This window comes from Condylura cristata, unplaced genomic scaffold (genome assembly GCF_000260355.1).
Source record: "Condylura cristata isolate star-nosed mole 26May11 unplaced genomic scaffold, ConCri1.0 scaffold00004, whole genome shotgun sequence".
NCBI lineage: Eukaryota > Metazoa > Chordata > Mammalia > Eulipotyphla > Talpidae > Condylura > Condylura cristata.
In genome coordinates, this window is record NW_004567105.1 from 30,877,507 (window position 1) to 30,902,893 (window position 25,387).

Below are 25,387 nucleotides of genomic sequence, written 5' to 3' on the forward strand. Positions count from 1 at the left end.
GATCATGTCTTTATGTGGGGGGGGGGGGGGGAGGGGGAATGATGGGAATGCTGCCTCTCAGCGTTGTGAGCTCCTTTTTCCAGAATTTGTGTCTTAGAGCTAGAATATTCCCTCTGGACTCGTGTCTGCAGACACCTCATGTTCAGAATCAGAGAAGGAGGAGATGGTAAACTCACTGTTGACACTGTGAAATCTTGAATTCTATTTTTCCCCCACCAAGCTATTTTCCATTTTCCCCCACCAAGCTATTTTCCATAATCCTCAAATGGCTGGTTTTTGTTTGTTTGTTTGTTTTTTGCATTATCCCAAGTATGAAAGTTTTGTTTAGTGTCTGCAACAAAGCAAGTGATGTTTGCTTTATCTTACCCAGATTTAGAATCTTAAATTTTAAAACCTATAAAATGATATCATTATATTTTTAGACAAAGACTCAACAGTAAAGGGTGATTAGCTTAGTGCTTCTAGAATGCTAGTTCCAAGCCTTTTCTGTGTAGGATCTGGCTCTCTGGATACCCAGGTGCAGGGTCCACTGATAAATTTCAAGTCAGTGAAAACAGTCAGTCTGATTAAACTCCTCAACTCTCAGGGACACTGAACACTAACTGACCATAGACTCGTGTCATGTTCTTTTCATATCACTTTCTTGCAACAGCTCTGATTTTCCTTCCCATACCTCCAACTGCTCCTTAAAAGTATGTCTGAGTTGCAGATTCATTGTCCTTCTCATTCTACAAGATTCTCTGAGCAATCTCAGCTCTCAGTTTTCCATTAGCATACTTGTGGCTTTTCAGTATTTATCTCTAGTCCAGAGGTTCCTCCTGAGTTCCCCATAAACATTTCTCTTGAGACATTTCTGCTTCTATACATTTTAGGCACCACAAACTCACTTTCCTCTCTCAGTAAAGGACATTCTCAAGTAATCAGCTGCCCACTAAAAACAGAATTTTCCTAGAATCTCCACTGTAGCTTTCTTTCCACAACATTAACACAATCATTGAACTAATACATTGTTTTGGTCAATTCCATTACCTTAATAGTTTTGAAGTTCATCTTTTTAAAAAAGGTTTTTTGGGCCCTCCCTGGTGGGTTAAAACGCAGCACTAAGAAGCTAAAGCCACTTCAGCGTGAGTTTGATCCCCACCGTAGAGGTGACCCACATGGTGAGGCAGAACTCTCCTGACCTGCCCGCTGCTCCCCTCAGCAGTGTACTACGTCAGTCAGCCTGTTCTGCTCCCCACTCTGTCTCTGGTGAATCCTCTCACTGCCCCTGCACCTCTGGCTTGTACCCCAGTTCTGTATGCACAAATAAATAAATCTTATCAAAAAATTTTTTAATTTATTTATTCATACAAGAATTGGGGGTACAGGCCAGAGGTTCTGGGGGTGAGAGGATTCACCAGAGACAGAGTGTGGAACAAAACAGACAGATCAACTGAAATTCACTGCTGAGGGGAGCAGCAGGTGAGGTGGGAGAGGTCTGCTGTGCCATGTGTGTCATCTCCCTGGCTGAGATTGAACTCGTGCTGCAGTGGCTGGTGATAGCTTCATAGTGCTAATACTCACCCCTTGTACCTCCAGGGAGGCCCCCTGGAATTCATCTTTATGCTATCTCTACTGCCACCTAGTCTGCCCATTGTCCTGTCATCTAAGATAGCCTACCTGAAACACTTGAACTTATTCTTGCTCCCTTCCACTCCATTTTCTTATATAGCCATGCAATCTTTAAGAAATATAAATTTTCTCTTGTCACTATTTTTCTCAAATCTTGTAAAATTTACAGTTTTTCTAATGATTCACTTCTTAAATGCTTAAAATAATTGTATAACTTCCTGTCCTTCTGAGTATGAAGTGATTCCTCAGAATTGGAAATGAAACAGACATTAGGAACATATGTGATATGAAATTCAGAACAAGTTCACTTAATGTTATTGTCTTGTGACTGTTTTGTTGATGAAGAATGATGTTAAAATGCCTTGGATGCATTTTAACTTTCTGACCTCAGAGGCTCATTCAGTATCTTACCAAAAATAACTTGCTAAATGACTATAGTGTTCTAGAAGAATTTCTACACTTTTGAGAGGTGTGCATTCCCTTCCCTCTTCTCTGAGAAATCTCAGTATAATAATATGAAGAGTAACAATGGTCACCTTGGGGCTAAGAAATAGAATGCACAGACATTTATAAACTAATTTACTTTAATAACCCTCCTCGTTAAAATATAGTTTCTAGTTTAAGGAAAAACACCTTGTATGTTTTAATGAACCTGTGTTTTCTCCTTACCAGCCCTCCTACCAAAAGGAAAAACATAGAATGTTCAGTCATTATAGATATGGAGAACTACAGCTGCCAGGTAATGCTGATACTGCAGGCATATTGTAAAGATTAGTATGTACAAAGGTCTTGCACAGTCTTGCAAGATTTGAAAAGTAAAAGATAAAAAGAAGGAGAATTTGAGAAAAATATTTGTAAAAAAAAGATGTAAGTAGTTTTCAAAGAATAGTATTGGTTCAATTTTTTGTTGCCACCAGTATCAAGGCAGAATCTAGGGAGCCTAGAGTAGCTAGCTATTATTACTTTGTGATATGCTCACTCTGTCATCTTATGTAAAAGATCTTAAGTTTGTCTTTCTAATTGGTATTTCATTTAGTATTATTCTTCAACTCATATGTATTTATTATCTATTTCCTCCTATGATCAATGACAAAGTTACTCAATTCAATGATCATTTACCTAGCAAAAAGAATAAAGATGACTACATCAGTTAGCATATAGATTCAATTGCAGTAACTAAGATATTTAACATAACTGTGGCTAAAACAAGATAGAAAATAACTCCTCCCAGAGAGGTTGAGTTGGAATTCTGGAAGTGGTATATGGTGGCTCCACTTTCTCCAGAGACCTCCTGGTCAGTCGTCTTCTGTCTTATTACTCTACCACCCTTAACCTATGGTGCTCCAATAAAGTTTTCTGCATTTCAGCAAGACAAAAATGAAAGAAAAGACATGTCCATGCCATGTTTATTCACATCCCAATGTCTTGATCTTGAACAAATGATAGCATTTAGTTGTAAGGCAGAGCAGGCTGGGAAATGTATTCTTTATTTGGACAGCCATATTGCTAAGTAAGAAGGAAAAATGTGGGCCCTCCCTAGTGGTGCAGCCTGTTAAAGCACAGCAAGCTAGCTGGTCAAGCTCAATACCCTGCCCCTGTATACCTGGCCTGTACCCCAGTTCTGTACGCATACATAAATAAATCTTCTTAAAAAAAAAAAAAAAGAAGGAAAAATGTTTATTGCTGCACTACTGGAAGTTGCCTTCGTAATTAGGTAACTCAGGTTTCTACAGCCAATCAGCTGAAAATACTCTGAAACATTATTTTAAATAATAGTTAAATATCATAAATGCATGATAAGTATGAAGGAAGAATTATATGAAACTCTGTTTATTAAAGAGATAAAAACTTGAGGACAATATGCTTATCTTATGAGGAACCCAAAGCACACCCAGGAATAGAGCCCTAGGACCTGGATTTAGATAAAGAAGGAAATTCCTGAAAAAGAGAGATAGTAGAATATCTGACAAAGTAGGCAAAAAGATGGAGATTAATGTAACTAGATTCCTTTACAAATCTTAGAGTCTCTTAAAAAAGGAGAATTCTTTTTTCCAGACAATTTTACTTATCTGACTGAAGAAAGACCTTGCTTTTTCTGTTTCTTTCCCTTTTCAGGATGCTATTCTGGAGACAGTGACCACCTTTTGGCAATCCATCAGAAGAGCAGGAAGCCAGCCTTTATTTATCACCATTCACAAGACATTGAAAAGAGTCTGGATATAGCGCCACAAAAGATCTATAAGCACAACTACCGATCTTCCCATGCTCAAATAAGCAAACGCCATCAAATTGTTAATTCAGCATTTCCTAGACCTGCATATGACCCATCTCTTAATCTGTTGGCTTTGGCTGGTCAGGATCTTGAAGTAGAAAATCTTCCAATCCCAGCAGCAAATGTAATTGTGGTGGTAAGTACTGCATAAACCATTGCTGGTGCTTTCTTCTGTATCCTTGCCTGAGAGGGAGGAGGAGGACATTGACGGTGAATAGTTCTTGCATCTCACCCATATTTACCACAGCGCTTCTCATTCTCTGATATTTCTTTGCTTTTACTTGCTTATTATCTGTTTTCTTCCTCTTGAATGTAATCCAATAAAATGGGAACTTTTATCCATATTCTTTGTGCATAACACAGTGCATGGTCCATGATAGGTGTTTTTAAAATATTTGGGGGGGCAGAAATGGATTTAAAAATTGACCTAGGAAGGCCTCACTATTATAGCAGACCATATCCTGAACTGAGCCTCCTGTCTTCTGTTATGATATGCTCTAGGAGAGGCCTTTGTGTCATTTTATGTAAATAAATAGTATAGTTATTGAAGATCTTCTGGTCACTTGACTCAAATTGTAAGAAATGGTGGAACCACTGAAAGGGAGAAGATGTCATTTCAGGGTGGTTTTCTGTCTTAATAACAAACACGATGTCTGGGGATTGATGGCTGGTGTTTCTAATATCACTGAGCAAGTATCAACCTTCATGAATGAAGATGATATGATGGTCCATGGCTTATGTTTTTAGGTTTAGAACCTAGGTCGTTACTTCTCAATTTGTGGAGTTCTGATAGTTTAAAAGACTTACTGGGGTTGACACCTTATTTTAATTATTGTTCTTCTCAAGTTCAAAATCATAAAAGAGAATCTATCTAGCTATATGATTGTTATTGCACTTCTGTCCAAAATATAATCAAATGTCCTAACTTTTAAGGCCAAAATGAGTCAATGAAAAGGTTTGCAGTGAAATAATCTCTTTATACATCAACTCCAATCAATTTTAACAAGTTTTTCTTCTTTAATTTTTTAAAAATAGACTACACGCCAGAATACATTACCAGTGTCAAGAATCAAAAACCCATTCATTAATGTCTTCAACTAGCATACACTATTTTTGATTCACTCATAATTTGGGGTATCTAGAAATAGTCTCTGATTTTTACTTTGGAAATGTCTAAGGGTAAATGTCAGTAATTCAATAAGTAACAAATTGAGAACACAGGATGAGCACTCATGAGAAAATATGTGGGTCATTTGGCCTCCTAAAATACTTGAACATATTTTCTGCATTTCTATGAGTAACAGATGTTCTGAAGGTGAAAGCCATGTACTCTGCCTATTCACTGAAGATAAATGATGTTAATGATGTCGCTGTATTTGGATATGCCTGTGCTAATGCAAGGGGTCACGGGAGACATTTTCCCCTCCCGTGACCATCATATACCCATAGTCATCAACTCTTATACTCACTTTGAATTACGGTTCAAGAGGTTGGTTCTATCTTGCAATGTCATGTACTAACTAGTTTAATTATGGCATCAATGAGGAATTTTGGCAGGTCATTCACTTTTGCTTTATAATTTAGAGATTCATAAAGAAGCTTTTTGTGTGTGTTTGGGGGGAGGGTGATGATTACATGGAAGCAATAGTTAGTTTTTCTACATTAGTCTATTGTCTGGAACTGGTCTCTATGCTGTGGTTTTGGAAGCTTACAACAACGCTAATTCTAATGTTCCCTGTAACCCACTTACTGTCACTTACATTCATGGTGATTTAGGAGGAAAACCAAGTATGTGGGTTTTTCTAAAAATATGTTAATTGTGCTCAGTTTACTAAAAAGATAGAGGGTCAACATCATTCAGTTATCAACTGGTTTGAAAGTTCATTCTGTCCATAAAAGAGATTGAAGAATGGAATGTAAGGGAAAAGGGAGATATTTTGAGATTGCTAAATGACTTTGGTGGCATAAATGGCATGTGTTTGTGTGACTAGGATATACAAGTATAAGAAATATATGTCATACATATTAAAACTATATATGTATGTGTGTAATATATATGCATGGTATATATAACCTTTATATGTGCCAGATCAATTCATATATGTGTGTAGGTATATGTATGCAAATACACATATACAACTTCTCTGCACCAAGTTTAATTTATATATATATATATATATATATATATATATAAGTGTATATATGTATAAAACATGTTATAATATAGCATATTATAAATGCACACATACACATACTTGAGACCATGCTGGTTGAGGTATATTACTGTGGCACCACAGAATTACTTTGTAGCTGAGTTTATAAAGTGAACGATGTTAGTAAGTATCAATTTCCTGAATTAGGGAAATTATTGAATTTTTTTCTTTTAGCTACAATAGAAAAGTCAATTCTGTTCTGCAAAGGGGAGGGGAGAGAAAAATGGAAGAAGAAGGAAGGGAAGGAGAGAGGGAGGGGAGAGGTGGGAAAAGAGGAAAAGAGGACAGTGTTGAAAGCAGTGGGAAGACTTCTTTGAGTACATAAAATGATAAGGAGTTTCCAGGAGGCTAAGATGCCGGTTGCAGAGTTCCTAAAATAAAGCTCATCTTGTTCACTACTCACTTAGACTAGCAACAGACACATCACTAGACTATTCTACTCCTTAGTCCTTAATATGAAGGTTTTTAGGATGTAAAAGAAAAGAGTGAAGGGAGACATGACAGTGGGATAAGATTACTCATCATGTGATGTTGGCACAACTGAGTAGCTATTTGACAAAAGTTAATTATGACTTTGTGTATATAGTGTATTCCGAATCATGCCATGACTCCATAACCATTACAAAAATCCTATGACGGTCACCAATTCCTTAACTCCTTTTCTTATTTCATCATTCCACCTGTCCTTCTCTTATCAACTGACTAGTCTGCACCCACCATTTCCCACTTTTGTCTGAATGATCTGCAGCAAATGTAAATCAGACCATAACACTACGCCCCTTCTGTGCCCCCTCACACTCCCCATCCCCAGCCTTTTCTTTCCCATAGGGATGAAACCCAAACACTTCCTTTTGCCAGGATGTAAATCATCTTACATCAGCTGGGATCCAATATCCCAAAACCGTTCCCCACAGATTCCTGACTCCACAATTATGAGAAGAGTTCCAGGAATTTGCATTCAAGAAACATTCTGGGCGGTTCCTGAGTTTTGAGGTACTTAGGAAGGGTAACAGGACAAAGGCTCTAAAAAGATAACAAAGGACACACCTCCTCCTGGTTCTAATAACACACTCACTGTCACAACTATAAACAAAAAGGAGTTTTGGAGCAACCAACAGAAAAAAAGCATATCTATTTTAAATGGGAGAGGAAGAACTCTGAGGAAGAGGTAGAACAGCCAGTTACTGAATGATGGTGCCACACAGCTGCGGGTTGTAGTCAGCAGGGGTCTCTGCTCTGGAGCTAGGGCAAAGTCTTCTCAAGTCTTAGTGCCACAGGGGCTGGCCGGTAGCAGCAGACCACTACCTGGCTGACAACTTTGTCAAGGGCCATTCCCAGGAAAAGCTGGAGAGAGCCCTTGAGTGCTTCCTTTATTAAGGGCTCCCCCAAATTGCTGCTCTGCTCCACTCCTTTCCCAGCAGCCCCCTACCTCCCTGGTTCCCATTCAGACATTACTAATGCACTTCACCTCAGGGCCCTGTGCTGGCATCCCAGGCCTAAGGGGGAAGAGCTTGGTCCTGCACTGGGCTGCTTGTAGTCACGTGGGATGGGGGAGAGGGAGGGTCTGTGTGGTTGGTGTCCAGAGAGGTGCAAAACAATTCTATGGCATATGTAGTAACCTACCATTTAATGCAATGCTGACACTGTTTGCTTGGAGATAGAATCAGATCTCACAGACTGAGATTTCATTCTACAAGACTGGCTCCCCCAGCCCCACTGCCAGTGCTGGGGGCAAGTCTTGGTTGTTATCTGTAGTTCTGACCAGTTGACTGTGAACTGGAGCCTCCATGATCCCCACCTCAGGTTGGATTAATTTGCTAATGCAACACACAGGACTCAGAGTGGTATTTTACTTTTTTACTTACTAGCATACCACTTTATTATAAAAGGGCATCACTGAAACAACAGATGGAAAAGATGCCTGGGCAAAGAGTGGGGAGGGACACAGAGCTGCCAGGCCCTCTGTGGGTACAGGAACACTCCCACCACCTCCAAGTGGTCACCAGGAAGCTCTCTGAATCTCATGATTTACGGTTTTCATGCATTGTTATAGAGGCATGCTTAATACAATCTCTGGCTTCTGTTGATGCATTCAGCCCTCTCCAGGAGTGAAACTGAGTGTTCTAACCTTCCTATCACTTAGCAGCTTCTTCCTACAACCTGCTCCTATCTTTAGGGGTTTTCAAAAGTCCCCTCATCCATTGTACTGTCAGGTGTGGTTGAAATGATTGGTTGCGAATAACCAAAGTTAGTCATTTCACTTTTAATGGCTCTGGACTTGTTTCAAGAACTCAGAACAAAACTCTAAATAGTATAATGTAGTTTACATAGGAAACTACAAGAGCTATTTTCTAGAAACTGGGGATGATGAACAAGTAGGATTTCTTATTATAAATCATAATATCACATCACCCTAACCATTTATCTTCCTCTTTTCATAGGGAGAGTGATCACAGTCCTGTACCTTAAACATATTCCAGATTTCTTTTGAAATATGACAGTATGATCCTGCCATTACTCATATCTCAGCTTGCTTTTCTTACCTGTCTGCTGTATTTGGGCCATTTGAGTCCAGAAGAAGGACATCATTAGCTTTTGTTACCTTTGAATTTAGACTACATAGTCATATGATTTAGTGTTTTAATTGAAAAAATATGTTAATAAAAATAACTTCAAAGTAAAACAAGAAATAAACCCACTTTTTGAGCCAAATGTTCACAGATGGTTTCTAATATATAGGAAAAGATGTATTTGTGGGATTGGTTCGCCTTCCTCCCTGGAAATGATAGCAATATGATACAAATTCCATGAGAACCCAAAGGACTTGGAGAACACAGAATGAGCATCAAGACAGTCAGGACTGAGTATCTGTCTTATCCTTAAATTTCCCTGACCATATTTGTTAATATCATCCAATCAATGTTGATTATTTTGGGGTTTTGTGTGTGTTTATGTCAATAGTTCAGAAAGCCCCCCGCCCACCCCGCTGTCTCATGCTTTCATTGCTGCCCTAGTGAAACTGCGTCATTGATGAATTTGATTTTGTCCTGCAACGAGAATTAGGAACAAGTATATGTTACATCATCATTAAATGTTTGAAGTCATTAAATTGCTTTCTCTCTCTTTTTAGTAACTGATCTTTTAAAATAGGAAACATTGGACAGCAGATAGCACAATCTATATTGAACAGACCCCAGGAGAATTCTTTGGATATAGGATTTAAAAAATCAAGTCATGTTTTATGTTCAAATGAGCAAACACAATTTCTGCATGTATGTAGTGATAGTGACGTCTATATCTTTAACTGTGAATTTTTAAGTTATACGATCAAATGAATAAAATATTTAATAAATCATAAAGTCTATGCAAACTAGACTATCATAAATAGCCAAATTTCTGGTGAGCAAACTAGTAGAACTGAAACATAGAGATTGGGAAAGAGTATAAAGGTGATATCTGCTAGGAATTAAGATGAAGTAGGGCCCTGGATTCAGGCAGCTGAAGATTTTGAATGGATACCTAATCCTTGCTCCTTGAAACATTCATTCATTCAAAATATCATTGAATTCCTCCTATGTTCTGGGCAGTAAAGCAGACTTTAGGTATACAGCAGTGAACAAGATAACTAAAATCACTGCCTTTATGTTATTTACATTCTAATGGGAGAGAGAAACAATTAAACAAATGAACACAATATTTCAGGTGGTAAGTGCAATGAAGAAAACTATAAAAAGAATTATGTGGTAGGAAGAAAGTGACGGGGCTAGATTATATTGCATTTTGAGCGATTCTATTGGCTATTTAGAAATAATTAGGATCTGAATGTAGGTAATGCTCCTAAATAAAAGTCATGTGATAGTAGAATAAATTTGGCATCAGCAGCTGTGTTGAAATCCCAAATCAGATACTCACTAAATGTGTTCCTTCAGTGACTTAACATCTCTGTTTGCCAGTTTCCTTAGTTGTGAGAAAGTAATACACATAATATCCATCCTATGAAATTGTTGTGGGAATTGGATGAGATAAGATTTTTTTTTTAAAAAAAAGCATCACAGTTGACACATCCTTATAAAAAGTGTCTGTTATTATTGGCATTCTATGGGACAATGGAAGATATATCTTTCTGGTCTTAGTACCAAGAATACTTGCATTTCTCTTGAGCCATTGGTTGGCTTATAATTACATCTTTTAAATGCTATGAATCATGTTTCCCTTTTTGTCTTGACTGCTTAAAAGCTGAGAGCCAAATCTGTGGTCTACCTCTATCAAAGATAGAGACGTTTACTGAGTGCCTTATTTACTTGGTGAACTAACCTCATTCTTGGCTGGCTGTTTTCTTTTCTTCACTCATTTTCCTTCTAATTCAATTTCCTCATTTCCTTATTTTTGATTTAATTTTACTTTGGATTATATGTGTTTTTGTAAGCTGCCATAAGTCCTTTCTGTAACATGCCCTGTCTAAACAAATAGTCACTACAGCAAAAGTGCAGTCAGTATGGACAAGTTGAATCTGAATGTTACCCAACAGGAAATCCCCTTACAGGGAAAATTTGTTTATCCATTGGGCTTTAAAGAAATAAGAATATGTATTTCATATGAAAGAGTTACAATGTATATAATGATATGTCTGGCTCATTGCTCAGCAGGTCCCAACTTTAGCCCAGTTTCCACGTCAAATACCAATCTTCATTCTCTATGTGAGCAGTGTAGCTCATTGGGGACACGATTGATTTCGAAGGATGGTTCATAGGCTAATCTGGCCACCAGCTACTAGTCAACATTTCTACTTATTTCTTCCTTTGTCTTGACAGTCACCATAATAAGTGAGCCGGCCAGTTCTTTGGGTTATTTCTAGGAGCAGTGAATTTATTCTACAAAGCATCACATATTGCAGTTCAGCATCACAATCATGATGGTGGAGATGATGCTAAGCAGTGGAGTTGTCAGTTATGTAGCTGATTTATTGTGCTGTTAGGGTAAAAATCCCAGGACTGTAATGAGTTACTTGCCTTTCTATAGCGCTCCGGGGAGTACACTCACACCATAGCTTAAACGCACAGCAGTCTCCCAAGCCATGCATCACACAACCTGAATAGTCACATGTGCCGACCTTGACCAAACCCTGCTTACATCCCATCTCTAGTTATTTGAGTTCTTGATGTCATCTTCCTTCCCTCACCTGCTTTGTTGAGCCAACTGGTACTTCAGTTCCTATGAGCCCAGAGACATGCCTTCTTACTAGTTTTGTCTTTGAACTCAGATCTCACAGTGAGTTTGAACCTCTACTTGCTGATAGCTTTTCATGTTGCCATGGCTGTCTTCTTGTGAAACACCCACCTGCTACATAGACCTGCTCAAAGCCTAACCACCGTCTCCTGTCAGGCAGAATATGCTGACACCTGCTCTAGATTCACCCCATGTCACCTACCCCCAGAAGCAACTTCTTTGCATCTAAGATTTTCAGAAGTAAAATATGTATTGGTTGCCTTTAGAATTTCACCATTAGCTGTATTTTCAGTAGCTTCCATTACAAAGAAGACTTTCAATTTTTTTAAAAAAGTCTTACGACCAAATGTGATTTGACTTATCAATAATCTAATAATTTGCTAAATTATTTTGCAAAAAAAAATAGTTTGTTAGGAAACTTCAGGTAATTACCCTCAAATTTGTTCCTATATACATTCATATACATATATATCTTCATTGGCATTTCTGTCATTCTAAATTATACTGAAAATGGCATACTATATAATTATTTCTCTGTTCCCACCCCCCCTCACTTTCACAAGGATACCTCTTGGAAAGTTTTCCTAAACAATGATCATGACTAATTCTTGTTAATGGTACATAGTGCTTCCCAGTGTGTTTACACCATAATTTATTCAAACATTTTTCTATTAATAGTAATTCACATTGTATTCACCCTTAATTTTGGTCCTATGGGTAATGTTCTAAAGTCATCCTTGTGCATAAGCTGCTATGTGTTAGTGCTTTTCTTCCAGAGGAATACATTCTCAAAAGCATCATTGCTAGGTTTTGGTAATGTATAGCTGGATGTGTTACCCCAAGGATGATAGAAATTACATTTCAACTACTAAGTATTAAATCAGTCACCTCTCCTCCCAATCAGTCATCATGTTATCACTTGTTCTATTAGTGAATGATAGGTGTAAATTTATCTCATTTTTCTTCTAGTTTCTTTAAGAAGCTGCCAAGAATGACTTCCCTCCTGTATGGCTGCTGGTCTGTTGCCTTGTTTTTAATTGCACTGTGCAATCTTTAGCTTTGGGCTTCCTGCTCCTCTCTGCAAATCTCAGCATTCCTGTGCGTCCCTGACTCTTGTGGTCCCTGAACCACACTGCTCCCTTCCACCTACCTGGTTGTCTCAGATGTGTTGGAAAAGTTTGGACTTCTCAACAAGAGGGATAATTTTGCTCAGTACATTTAAATATCAGTCAGCCCCTCCCTGGTGGTGCAGGGTTTAGAGTCTCAGTGCGGTCATGCTATCACCAGCCACTGTGACATGAGTTTCATTCCTGGCTGGCCAGGGTGCTGACCCACATAGAACAGCAGACCTCTCCTGACCCACCCACTGCTCCTCACAGCAGTGGATTTCAGTCAGTCTGCCTGTTCTGCTCCCCACTCTGTCTCTGGTGAATCCTCTGACCCTCCATTCTTGTATGCAAAAATCAATAAAAAATTAAAAATTGTTTTAAACTAAAATTTTAAAAACAAAAATCAGTTCATAGAGTTCTCAGTGAAGACTCCAATGGTACTACTTGATTTTAGTTTGACATTTTAGTTTATTCAGTTCTTAAGGAAAAATTTGCTCCCCCAAAAGATGTCTCTAGTAAATAAATGGCAGTTAAAATGTAGGTCAGTTAAAAGATTGCTGATGTTCTTTTTGTTCACTGCTTTGGATATCAGTGACTGTCTCTGGTATATTCTCATAGCAAAATTGTACCCTAAACAAATGAAAGTAGTGGAGATGGCTCACCTAAGGAGAGAGGATGCACACTAAGCGTGTCCTTGTATACCCAACACTCCCCCCTGGGAACCAAGTTTTGTCAACAGATTCCAGAAATTTTGGTTCCAGAGGAAAAATCCTTCAACCCTCTTAAGACGCATCATCAATCATTTAAATTATTTTTATTTTGAGTTTAGACTCAACAAGGATGAGAGGAGAATGGGTCTCCCACCCCAGGGGAAAGTATTCAAGTGAAGGAGTAGTTCCTGTGCACTAAACACCTACACTCCCCAGTTCTTTGACTGGATTCAGTTGGTATCCCAGGGTTCAGTTGGTATCTCAGACTTCAGTTTGTTTCTCAGGGTTCAATCAGTTTAAACACTGGCAAGCATGAGGATCAAGTTTCAGTTCGAAATCCTGGAAGGCTGGCAGCCTGGTCGACTTCCCACAGTGTGAAGCCTTCCTAGTCCCAACCTCAGGAGGTCCAAATTTATACAAGCACTAGTAGAGATGTTGCAAATAGGAAGAGAAATATGAGGTGATTTGCTTGAGACTGAAAACTCAGCAGGAACCAAAGAATCTTGAGTTATTACCAGTAGGGCTGGCCAGTCTTGGCTCCCTTGGTCAATAAAAGGAAACAGTATGAGGAGAAGGAAAGTCTTTTGAATGATTCATTGACAAATGAGGGGGGCAGCAGACCAGCATCTGAAAGACCACCATCCTGCTCTTTGGCACAGGGCAGGAGTTATCAAGAGTTAAAAAGGATTAGAAGGGGGAGTAAGCAGGGGAGTAAGTGTGTCCATCCTTATGACACAAACGTCTGGTGATTCTGGTCGACGCCAGCTTGCTTTTGCCATGGTCTAGTGGTCACCAATTCTGATGTTATCTCTGCAACAAGGCTCTTTGCCCTTAGGATGTGAAAAACAGGATTTGTTAAGCCTAGAGAAAAAAGACAGAAAATGAGAGTTTTTATCTGGTGAAACAGAGACAAATATTTTGTTGATGCATCAGAATCAGATCATTTGAATCTCACTTTTTTTCAGATGGAAAATATATATATTAACATCCTTTTACTTATCTCAACAATGATTTCTGTGAAGATTAAGTGAGTCAATGCATATGGAAACAGTTTGAAATGTTTATATAATGCAAAATGTCTGATATAAAATTATTTCAAAGCTCAGTGTTGCATTTCTTCTAGTAAGAATATCAGAAATCTCTGAATAGATTGTAATCATCCTCATTTATTAAGCCAGGCAGGCCCTGTCCAATGTCTGTGCACTTGTAAGGGAAATTTCCAGGGGCTCTTCTTGTCACCTCCTTTTTTCTGTTAGTCCCACAATCAATTGACACAGAGAGATTAGCAAGAGAAGATAAATTTAATTGTATATGCATGAAGATGTGTCAGATATGGGACTTAGTGAATGATCAAAATAGCCAGTTTTTATAGCTTTAGACAAAGAAGCAGTGAATCTGGAAAGGAGAGACAGAACAAAGAAATTCTTGAAGATTTTGGTTTGGATGACTACTTTGCTCATTTATGCCAATTCTCATTCCTGTCCATATAGGGGTGTCTCTCCATATCTCACAGTAAGCTACCTTTGATATTTTCTGCTTTCAGACAAAACAGAACAGGAGGATCAGGAAAAAAATCCTATTTTTAGGAGAAAGGGAAGTTTAGGGTTGCATTCATTTACCCCTGTTTCTTTAATTCAAAATAATCAACATGCTACTTGGGCATACTTTGAAGTGATCTGTTCTGGCACTCAGCACACTGAATAGCCATCTTCAAAAAGTCTATTTTATGTGCCATTATGGGATCATCCATTCTATAGAAACAAGAGCAACTACTTTTACAAGCATGCAATCAAAGCTCTTTCTGAACATAAGTTTATTTACATCTATAATTTAGATGGCCTTTAAAATAATAAAATGATCTTAAAATTTATTATCAATCTGGGCCCTCCCTGGTGGCACAGCGGGTTAAAGCACAGCACTAAGAAGCTAAAGCCACTTCCGCATGAGTTCGATCCCCGCCTACCCCGGAGGTGACCCACATGGCGCAGCAGACCTCTCCTGGCCTGCCCGCTGCTCCCCTCAGCAGTGTACTTCATCAGTCAGCCTGTTCGGCTCCCCACTCTGTCTCTGGTGAGTCCTCTCACCGCCCCTGCACCTCTGGCCTGTACCCCAGTTCTGTATGTGCAAATAAATAAATCTTTAAAAAAAAAGTATTATCAATCTAATCAACTTTATTCCTGACTTTGATGAAAAATCTATATAAGTATAGAGTTAAAAAATAAGTTACTTATATTTATTTTCATTGCTTGTTGTTCAAGAAGTCTATTTATTTTTTAAAGATTTATTTATTTATGCATATAGAACTGGGTTACAGGCCAGAGGTGCAGGGGCTGTGAGAGAATTCACCGGAAGCAGAGTGGATATCAGAATAGGCCAACTGACGAAGTACACTGCTGAGTGGAGCAGCAGGCAAGTCAGGAGAGGTCTGCTGCGCCATGTGGATTACTTCTGAGTTGGGGATTGAACTCATGCTGAAGTGGCTTTAGCTTCTTAGTGCTGTGCTTTAACCCGCTGTGCCACCAGAGAGACGTCTATCTTTTAATAAATAGTTTCAACAGAGCCACTCTGAAAGTCAATATCATTACCTCCCTCAATTCTTCCAGTCTTCTCCACTGGCCATTATTAGACTCCTTTGGGGAATGAAGCTAAGGTATGATCTAAGATAATAAGAGATTCCCTGCTCAAAAATATATGTGCTAGCAGTTTGCCACAGTCTAAACTTCCACCAGTAGAGAATAATTAACTCTAATAGTGTCACTGAATTTGTATAATATCTGCAATGAATAAAGTCTTGGAATGCAGTGATACTCAAACCTTAGAGACCCTGCATAATTTTTACTGACATTGCCAACAGAAAATGCCGACCTCCAGCATGCTTTATTGATAATAGTGCGACCATGTATATTGCCATATGTAAAGAGAATAGATGTCTGGTTTTAGCCTAAGGTAACAAATACATCTTCAGATATATAAATTTGCTCATGGTCTAGACTGGGACTTTTCTGGAATGTTCTCTAAGAAGAAATTAGGCCAGGGGCTGAGGGAGATCTGAGTCTGGCTGGGTATAAACACCTAACTGTGGGGGGAGTGGGACTAAGCATAATTTTGAGAAGACAGCTCTGAAGATAAATACCTCCTTTATCCCACTTTTCCCTCAGACTGAGTTTGCTGCTAGTGATGTTTTCCCTCAGACTGAGTTTGCTGCTAGTGATGTTTTTGGCAAAGTGTTCACTAGGCAGAGTTTCACATACTCATAGCTTGTAAGCGAAATTCAGCTCAGCTAAAAGATGAATAGCTAGAGAGACTGGAAAGGAATAGAAAGGGAATGCATTTAAGCGGGGCTCCCCACCCAGTCTGAACAGGCCCTCCCCCTGCTCCTTGCTTTACATTCTTGGTTTGTAAAATCAAATATTTGAGTTTGTGACAATGGTTGCAGACTTCAGAGTCCACTGAAATGTTTAGCCAAGCATTGGTTGTATTTTTAATCCATTCCAAAATTTGTTCATGTCCTTTGCCTGTTTTTTCCCCCCTCAAGCTCAAATCTGTGGATTCAGGCCACTTACAGATCTTCTGCTCAATTAGTGCAGTACTATGCAAAAGCCTTGGTGAAATGTCAGCATGCATCCTTGCAAAGCCTGCGGGCTGCTGAATGCCATAAGTACATGTCTGCAGCTGCTGTAGTGAAGCCCTTTTTAACAAGCATTAGCAACTGTGTGTATATTGGATGTGATGGTTGGCAGGGGGGACTTAAGGGCAGTGGACTTTTCTAGAAGGCTCTCATTCTCTTGACATTTTGATGACAGGAGATTGTATTAGAAATGTAGCACTGTCACAATGTCAGGAGCAGCACCATTCTCTCACTGTCTTTGATCTACTAGGGTATGAAGATCAGACCTAAAGATTTTCATTGTTTTGCTGCCCTTGAGCTGCTAATTTACTAGGCTATGCAGGAAACAGTCTGTTGATAGTGGAGAATCTAGAAAATATAAGGTAACAACAAAGGAATAACAAAAATATTTTCTACATTCTACATTTCAACATTATTGGACTCCTGATATTCACAAGGCACCAGGATAGAGGCTTTCCATCTCTCTATCTTATAACTCTATGTGGTATTATTATTCCCATTTTATTGATAATGATATTGAGGTCCCGGGAGATTGTCACACAAAGAGTAGCTCACCTGATTTAATGATGAGGTTCTTTCCATCATGTGGTTCTTACATCATTTTTTGTAGTCTATTGACTCAGAAAGTTCTGGTAAGGACTGGAAATGGTTGCTAACTATCTGCCTGGGTTAGCCAGAGAATTATTCATGAAGAAGAGGTTGAGGGTCTTCCCATAAACAGTAGGTTCCTCAGAATCAGGGGGCTCTGAAATTTGGGGCCTACGTCTGGTGATAAAATCCCCATCTGATTCTCCCAGAGCCTTTTCTCTCTCTAGACAAGAGGATGCTCAATTTTTTGAGAAAGTCTGTGTTGCCATTTGAGTTTCTATGGCTGTTGCAAAGAATTGCCATGAATAGAGTGGAAAAGACATAAAGTGATTGCTTCAGGATTCTGGAAGTAAGAAGTCCAAATCAGTCTGAGAAGGCCAGTTCCTTCTGGAGACACCCCTTGCCTGACTTGTGCCCCCTTTCTAGTGACAGCATCCTCTCACCTGTCACCCATCATGTGTCCTTCTCTCTGATTCTGATCCTCCCACCTTCCTCTAAGAAGAACCCTTGGGATTATGTTGGAGCCACCTGAATAATCCAAGATGATCTCCTATCATGGATACTCAGCTCCCTCACATCTGCAGAGTAACTTCTGCCATGGGAAGCAGAGCCACAGGTCTGAGGTTAAGACACAGCATCTTTATTCAGCTTCACACAGCCACTGATGCCAGCACTTTCTCCCTTGGCAGTGATACCTCATTTTGGGCTCAGGATCACCCCAGCATCTCCTAGGGTACTGCATCTAGAGTTCCCTTTAAGTGAATGATACTCCTCTAGGCCAGAGTGTGAGGGGAAGCTCATTTGTGCTCCTGTCAAACAGAGCTTGCAATTTGGTGGCCTCAGTGGAGGCAGCTCTCATATATATTTTGAATAGCCTCCAGTGTTTGTTTTTAATTTGTGAATTTTTTACAAAAATTTACATTTCAAGTATTTCTTTAAAAATTGAGAGATCTTGCGCCCTCCCTGGTGGCTCATCAGGTTGAGCTCAGCACTACAAGTTGACCACAGCTGCTTCAGTGCGAGTTCAATCCCCAGCCCCAAAGGTGACCCACATGGTGCGGCAGACCTCTCCTGACCCGCCTGCTGCTCCCCTCAGCAGAGTCCTTCATCAGTCTGCCTGTTCAGCTCTCAAGGCTCCTGCACCCCAGTTCTATGTGCATAAATAAATAAATCTTTAAAAAATACTGAAAAGATCTGGTTGTCCAAAACCAGTTTTAAATGACTGCACAATGGCTTCCCCTTTTAGATAGAATATATGCTGTCTCATTCTCTGTTATTCCTGCTAGTCTCTGATGATGGATTGTACCTGGCCTGTTTATCTCATTTATTTTCATTGCTTGGACTCTAGAGTTCAAATCTCTGGGTCTGCAATCATAGCTACACTCAGGCTATCTAAAACCCAGCATCAGAGTGCATGTTAGAGAAGATTTGTTTAGATTATTTGGGCAGGGACACTCACTTCCTCCATAGATGGAGGAAAACTTTGTTTTGCAGAGAATGAGCCTTGTCACCCAGGATCATGCTAACTCTTGCAGATTGACTAGATGTTCCCTTGGAGTTTCCCTTAGCCCAGTCTTTGATTCACCGACACCTGGCCTGAGCCCCCAATCATCATTTGAATATCCCTCCCATTTTGCTGGCAGTACATTTCCTACTTGTCAGGGGAAAGTGACCATCCTTGTTCTCTTCCTAGAACTGTCTCTTAAATATATCAGTTCCTTGAAATTTAGAATCTAACTTATTCCAAATAAAGACTTGCCTCATCTTTTATGTCCAAAGTCTCAGAGAGTGGTTGGTCTACAGTAGGCAATCAATACCTAATTAGTGACTGAATGAATAAATGATGATAATGTCAATGATATTGATCATAATTACTAACATTTATAAAAAGAAATATTGTATCTATGAATGAGGTTACAATTGCTATCCTAGCAGAGACAAGTTCACTGTGTGTGCTGTCTGCCCCCACTGCCAGACCCTAGAAAAACAACCCTGAGCATGTGATTTTCTGTCCTTGGTCTTAGCTGATAGAGCCACAGGAAGATTCCTAAAGCAAGGCCTGACGATCCTTAGCTGACCAGGAGCCCATGATATGGCCTAATGCAGAGCCCTGCAGGAAACTCTCTAGTCCCTAGCCCTCAGGGGTTTTTTTTTTTTGCTGTTGTTGTTGAGAATTCAGAATGAGAGAAACAATCTGTCTTGGGTTGGCAGTGAACGCTTGACAAGAGTCATGCTAGGAATTAGGGCTGTTTCCCACTTTGTCCACAGACAAGATGATGCAATACAACCACCTGGAGAAGGAGGGGAATCTCAGTTCCTGATTGGCCAATTCCCAGTTATGACTTACATGACGCTTGTCTATTTGGGGATGGCTGTGGATTTACCATTTGTATTCTATATGTAACCTACAGTGTTCTGCTTTGCCTTCATATGAAAGAGACTAACTGTTCCTTATAGTTAAAAATCTTGTCAGGGACATAGCCTTCATCCAAATACTAACATCCTTAATCCAGGATGCAAACAGGAAAGCAGAATTTCATGGATGAGGGGTTGTGGAGAAGTAGTGTGTCCAAAGAAAAGAAGTGTTCTCAGGGCTTCACATACCACAAACTCCAGCAAGACATTCTGAAGCCTTGGGACTCAGCAGTGTAAAGCACCGAATGTTCTCCAACACATCGATGTTATTGGGCTCTTCATTTCAGGCTGGAAAAAAAAATAGTGAAAACACTTTACCCTGTTATGAAGCAAGTGAGAATATTTCACCTTGGTTGAAGCAAGAAGCAATGAAGTTATTGATTCATTAGAACCAGTAGAATGAAAATATTGTTAATTAAACAGAAAGGCACTATTAACATTTGAATAGGCATTTTAGGAATCAACTTGCTAACTTTGAAAAGATTGCATTCATTTTAAAATATGTTTCCTGGAATAGCTACCTTCAAAGTGGATATAATCTTTATAAAATAGCCTTAACCTTAATTTCTCATGAATGGAAAGGCATGCTAGAGGATTAAAGCAGAATAATAGATGGAACACTACATAAAGTAGGACATTCATAAATCATTTATGACTTCCTTGCTCATCAGGACGTGGCTTTTTGAATCTTAATTGAAAACCGATGTGGCTATATCGTTAAAAAAAAGTAAATTGGTTATTCTGATAGCAGACAACGTTTGTTAGGGAGCTAATCTATTTTAGCAGGCTGAGAGCCTTGTATATTAAACATACTTACACATTCATGTTTAGCCACAGGGCTTCATTTAATCCCTGTCATCTTCTGCTCTGTGCACATTGTTTATCTTTTATTTTCATTTTGGACAATGCTAGTTAGATACAATCACGTTGTCATAGTCTATAATTACACATACAAGCAAAAAGTAGGGTTAAACCTTGACTGGGAAATAAGACAATTGTTTAATAACAAGAGACATTCTGCAGCAACCTTGGCATTGAACTGTTCTCACGCTCTCCTATTTCTGGGCTCCTTTCAAGTTTACGTCCTCATTGGCTACCATGGTGAACTCGGGTGTTTGGGAACATTTATTAGATTGCAAAATAAGTTATTATTATGGAAGATAAATAAATTGGATGTCTTCTTTCTTTTCCTTTCTTAAATTAGAGAAGGGAGGGAATGACTGATACCCTTTTGTGTTCTAAATTATTTATTTTTTTCACTTTTACCCTTTCAATTTTCTACCTTTGTTTTCTCCATTAATACAAATAATTAGGCCTACTAACTTTTTAACACAACACTAATTATGATATCTATAAGTCTGTAAAAAAGGTACCATTGACCCTCCCTGGTGGCGCAGCAGGTTAAAGCACAGCACTAAGAAGCTAAAGCCACTTCAGCATGAGTTTGCTCCCCTGTCCCAGAGGTGATCCACATGGCGCGGCAGACCTCTCCTGACCCGCCCGCTGATCCCCTCAGCAGTGTACTTTGTCAATCTGCCTGTTCTGCTCCCCAATCTGTCTCTGGTGAATTCTCTCACTGCCCCTGTACCTCTGGCCTGTACCCATTTCTGTATGCATAAATAAATCTTAAAAAACAATACACAAAAGCAAAAAAAAAATTTTTTTAAAAAGTACCATTATCTTCATTTACAGACGAAGAAATAAGGCTCATGTCATTCACCCACATGTAACTGATCCTGAGTGCAGACTGTTTTAGGGGTGCTAGTGGAGACTATTGTGGAGACATAACTTTGAAGGAGCCCAACAGAAATCTTTCAAGTTCTTGGCCTCTCAGTTGACCTAGAGGTTAAATCTCAGCAATATCACCACTGGCCAAGGGGGTGACCCACATGGCACAGCAGACCTCTCCTGTCTCACCCATTGCTCTTCTCAGCAGTGTATGTCAGTGGATCTGCCTGTTCTGCTCCCACTCTGTTTCTGATGAATCTTCTCACCCCATGCACCTCTGGCCTGTACCCCAGTTCTTCTACAAAAAAAATAAATTAAAAAAAGAAATTTTCAAATTCTTGTAGCTTTTTTGCACACAACTTCACTTTTCCCCAAAGCCAGTGACGATTGCCCTACTTTCTCACTAATTGTAAACTTCATCATGCTGCCTTTGGGTTGTTGTGGGAAATAAAGCGGGAGTCATGAGCAATTCTGATATATTTGCCTTGTGCCCCCACCCTCTGGCCAGATGTCATTCTATTTAAAATTCCTTCCAAATTGAGCATGACAGTCTAAGGATCACTCCACTCAACTTAAATTTACAGCCTAGTTTTGGAATTCAAATTTTATTACTTTAAGACCTCGATTAGTCTACCTGTGTATGTTAGTGGAGCTGTGTTTGAAAGAATCCTCATATAAAGAGAGATTGATGGCCCTTTAATAAGACCCTACATCCTGTAAGCAGATGACTATAATTTGATGGAGACAATGGAGACATCCACTTACCCGAGCTCAGGAGTAAGCAAAGTTCTGCCTGTGACCTGAGTTCAGTGTAACCCAGAACACAGCCCTGACTGTGATCCAGCCTGTCACTCCACAAAGGCTTTGGGAAATTGCAAGGACACCACTGGAGTTCAATCTCTATAAAGGGATTTGGAGCAGAAAAACCCAACCTTCATATGGTTTTATAGATTTCACAATCTGACTGATGACTTCCATAAAAGTTTACCCTATTTTCCATTTGCCAGGCAGTTCTGAAGCTCCACTTTATAGCCACCATATCAAAACATTTGGGAATTTAAAAACTAAGTATACATCAATTCTAAGAATGGGAGTGAACGCATGTGAAACTAATTTTACTGAAATCCACGGCTAGGAAATGGTGTAAGCAAATGCCCTCAGAACTCTGCTGTGAGCTCTCTCTGTCGTTTTCACTAGCAGGCATTTTCTCCCCATGTGGCATCATACCTTTCATTCTCTTTGGGGCCAAGGGGAGCTTCTCTAATGGAGCTTCTGGATCACTGACAGTTTGCATTAGTCTTGCCCTACCCTAAATCCTATTGCACAGAGGACTTCCATTTGTTCAATAAATATTTACTGAGCAATTCTTATGTGTTTTTAAGTCTGGAGATCCAAAACAAAAAGTCCCTGCTCTTATTACAGTGGAAGAAGACAATATATGGATATCATCTCAAGTACTGATAAGTTCTAGAAGAAACCAGAACAGGGCAAGAGCTGTATGGAGAGCTAGTTTACAGACACTGGCCAGAAAAGAGGTTTCACACTGTCGAGTATAATAGGAACTAAATAAATATTTAGTGAGTGCTCATTAACTTGTGCTTTGGGTTTTGTGTGCCTTCATTCTTTGACTACTCAGAACAGTGTAGTCCTTACCCCAAAAGACTGGTTTTAGCATTTATTCTTAAATTCCCATAATGTACTACCTTGGGCTAGGCTTTTAAAAAAGGAAAAATAAATTTTACTAGTTAATAAACTTAAATCTTATCATGGGAGTCTCATAGGTAAATGTGTAATACTGTTGGATTAAATAAATTGAGGCAAGCAAAAATTAAATGAGTTTATTAAAGAATCGATACTGAGGATTCGAGTCTGGGGACAGATTTCAGATAGCCCTAGAAAGCTGTCAGAATTCTGAAGCTCACAGTGAGAATTATGCAGGTTGCACATTCTTGCAAAAAACATTTTCAAGGATCCAGGCAGGTGTTGTGCAAAACAAAACAAAAAATTATCTATTTGATGTTGTCTATGCATTGAGGAAAGCAAAGAGGATCATTAAAATTTTTCTTATTTATTTAAAGCCTTTCTTCTGGGAACTGGGAGTTTTATTTGCCAGGAGACAATGTTTTTATTGCTGCTGATGTAGCTTCTTGGAAAGGCCAGTCAGCCATGCCTGGCTTTTTGGCTTGTGCCTCTTAGCTGAAACTGGGTATCCTTTTAATTGCTGAACTGAGTTTGTAATACAATATATAAGTAGCTATATGTATACAATAGATATGGTCCACTTAATATGAAATATTAATGAAATGCATTTTATTCAAAATGTTAATAAATGCATTAACATTTATTACCCCTAATTACAGCTAATCAATAAATTAATACAATAATATATAATAAAGATACAGTCATACATTAATACATTAATATGAAATATTAATTTGCTGGTATGAATATACTAATAAAGATATATTTTACATTAATGCAGAAGTTTCCAGAACATTTAACTAAATATTCGTACATGAAAGTATTTCTTAGGCATACTGTAGCTTCACAAATGCATTAGATCTTTTGATTTATTCTTAACTGACAGGAACTCTGAATTCCTTAGGTTTTAGTTGTATAATCTAACCTGTGTCAAATAAAGTTATGTAGGATACCATTTAAAAGAGCATTTCTTAAAGGAGTCTGTCCATGTACGCTTGTCATTATGCTGAAAAACTGGAAAAACATTTTGCATAGGAATTGCTTATATGACCTCCATATCCATTTCCTAAGTTTAACTGTTAATTCTGGTTTGCAGTTTCTAAAAGTAACATTTGCCAGCACAAAAGACATTCTGTCATGTGGCATTTAAAAAAGATTCATTCACAGCTCTGGAAACTTTCATTGTGTCTTTTTCCAGAAAGGGATTTTATCAAAGGAAAGACCTGTGAAAATTTTATGAAAGGGAAGAGTCTGAACATAAACCAAGAAGTTTAAAAAGTCAATAATTAGAATGGGACAGGATCAGGATGGAAACAAGGAAGAATGATTACTACAGTAACAGGCAAGAGAATAAATTTGCGACTATCCCTGAAACAGGTGGTTGGAGAAGGGAAGAATCACAGAGTCCTTTTGCCATTAAGAAGATAATAAATCATTTGGGAGAGGAGACTGACATACAAGTCCGCCCTCATTAATGTCAGCATTTCGGTGTAATGAATTTTCTGTCTCACTCTTAGCTTGTTTCCTAGTTTTCAAATAGGAAAAAGAACTAGAAGCCATTACAAAACATTGATTCTATTTCCTGTTCTGCTTCTTGTATCTACAAGCATCTCTAAATCTGTATATCTCCTTCCTCCTCCCTCCAAGTCCCAAAGAAAACATCATTCTTCCATCCATGGTAAATCCTGTGCCCTGGAAACTTAACCCCTTCCACCTCTCAAGAACTTGTTTCCATCAATTACTACCCTTCTACCCAACAGCTTCCACCTCCCGCTTTACTAATATTTTTTACTCAGCCCATAATCATGCTCATATTATAAATCAAAATTGAAAGGTACTAATATTAACAATAATGTTAATTGTTAATCCTTAACAATTAATCCTCTGTCATTTAATGTCGACCCAGGAGATACATATGCGCACACACACGGACACACACGGACACTGGCAAGGAAGAGATTTCAGTGTTCACACTGCTGAGTATAATAGGGACTCAATGAATATTCCACAAGTTGTGCTTTGTGCCTTAATTCTTTGACTACTCGGCACCACATATTTCTTACATACACATATACACACACACATACATATATATATCTTGGGATATGTGAAAAAATACACTCCAGCCCACTCCCTGATGGCCCACTCACTGTTGGAGTGCTGCATTGCAAAGCTAAGCCAAGGCC

The 25,387-nt window shown here is 38.9% G+C and overlaps 1 protein-coding gene across 2 annotated transcripts in view; it reads left to right on the forward strand.

Annotated features, from left to right (window-relative positions):
* PTPRR (protein tyrosine phosphatase, receptor type, R) overlaps window positions 1-25,387 on the forward strand; it is a 219,786-nt gene that overhangs the window by 19,828 nt on the left and 174,571 nt on the right. For both annotated transcript variants that reach the window (XM_004675893.2, XM_012720496.1), the window contains exon 2: window positions 3,727-4,019. In XM_004675893.2, the coding sequence (XP_004675950.1) occupies window positions 3,727-4,019 (293 nt within the window). The remainder of the gene's footprint in view (window positions 1-3,726; window positions 4,020-25,387) is intronic.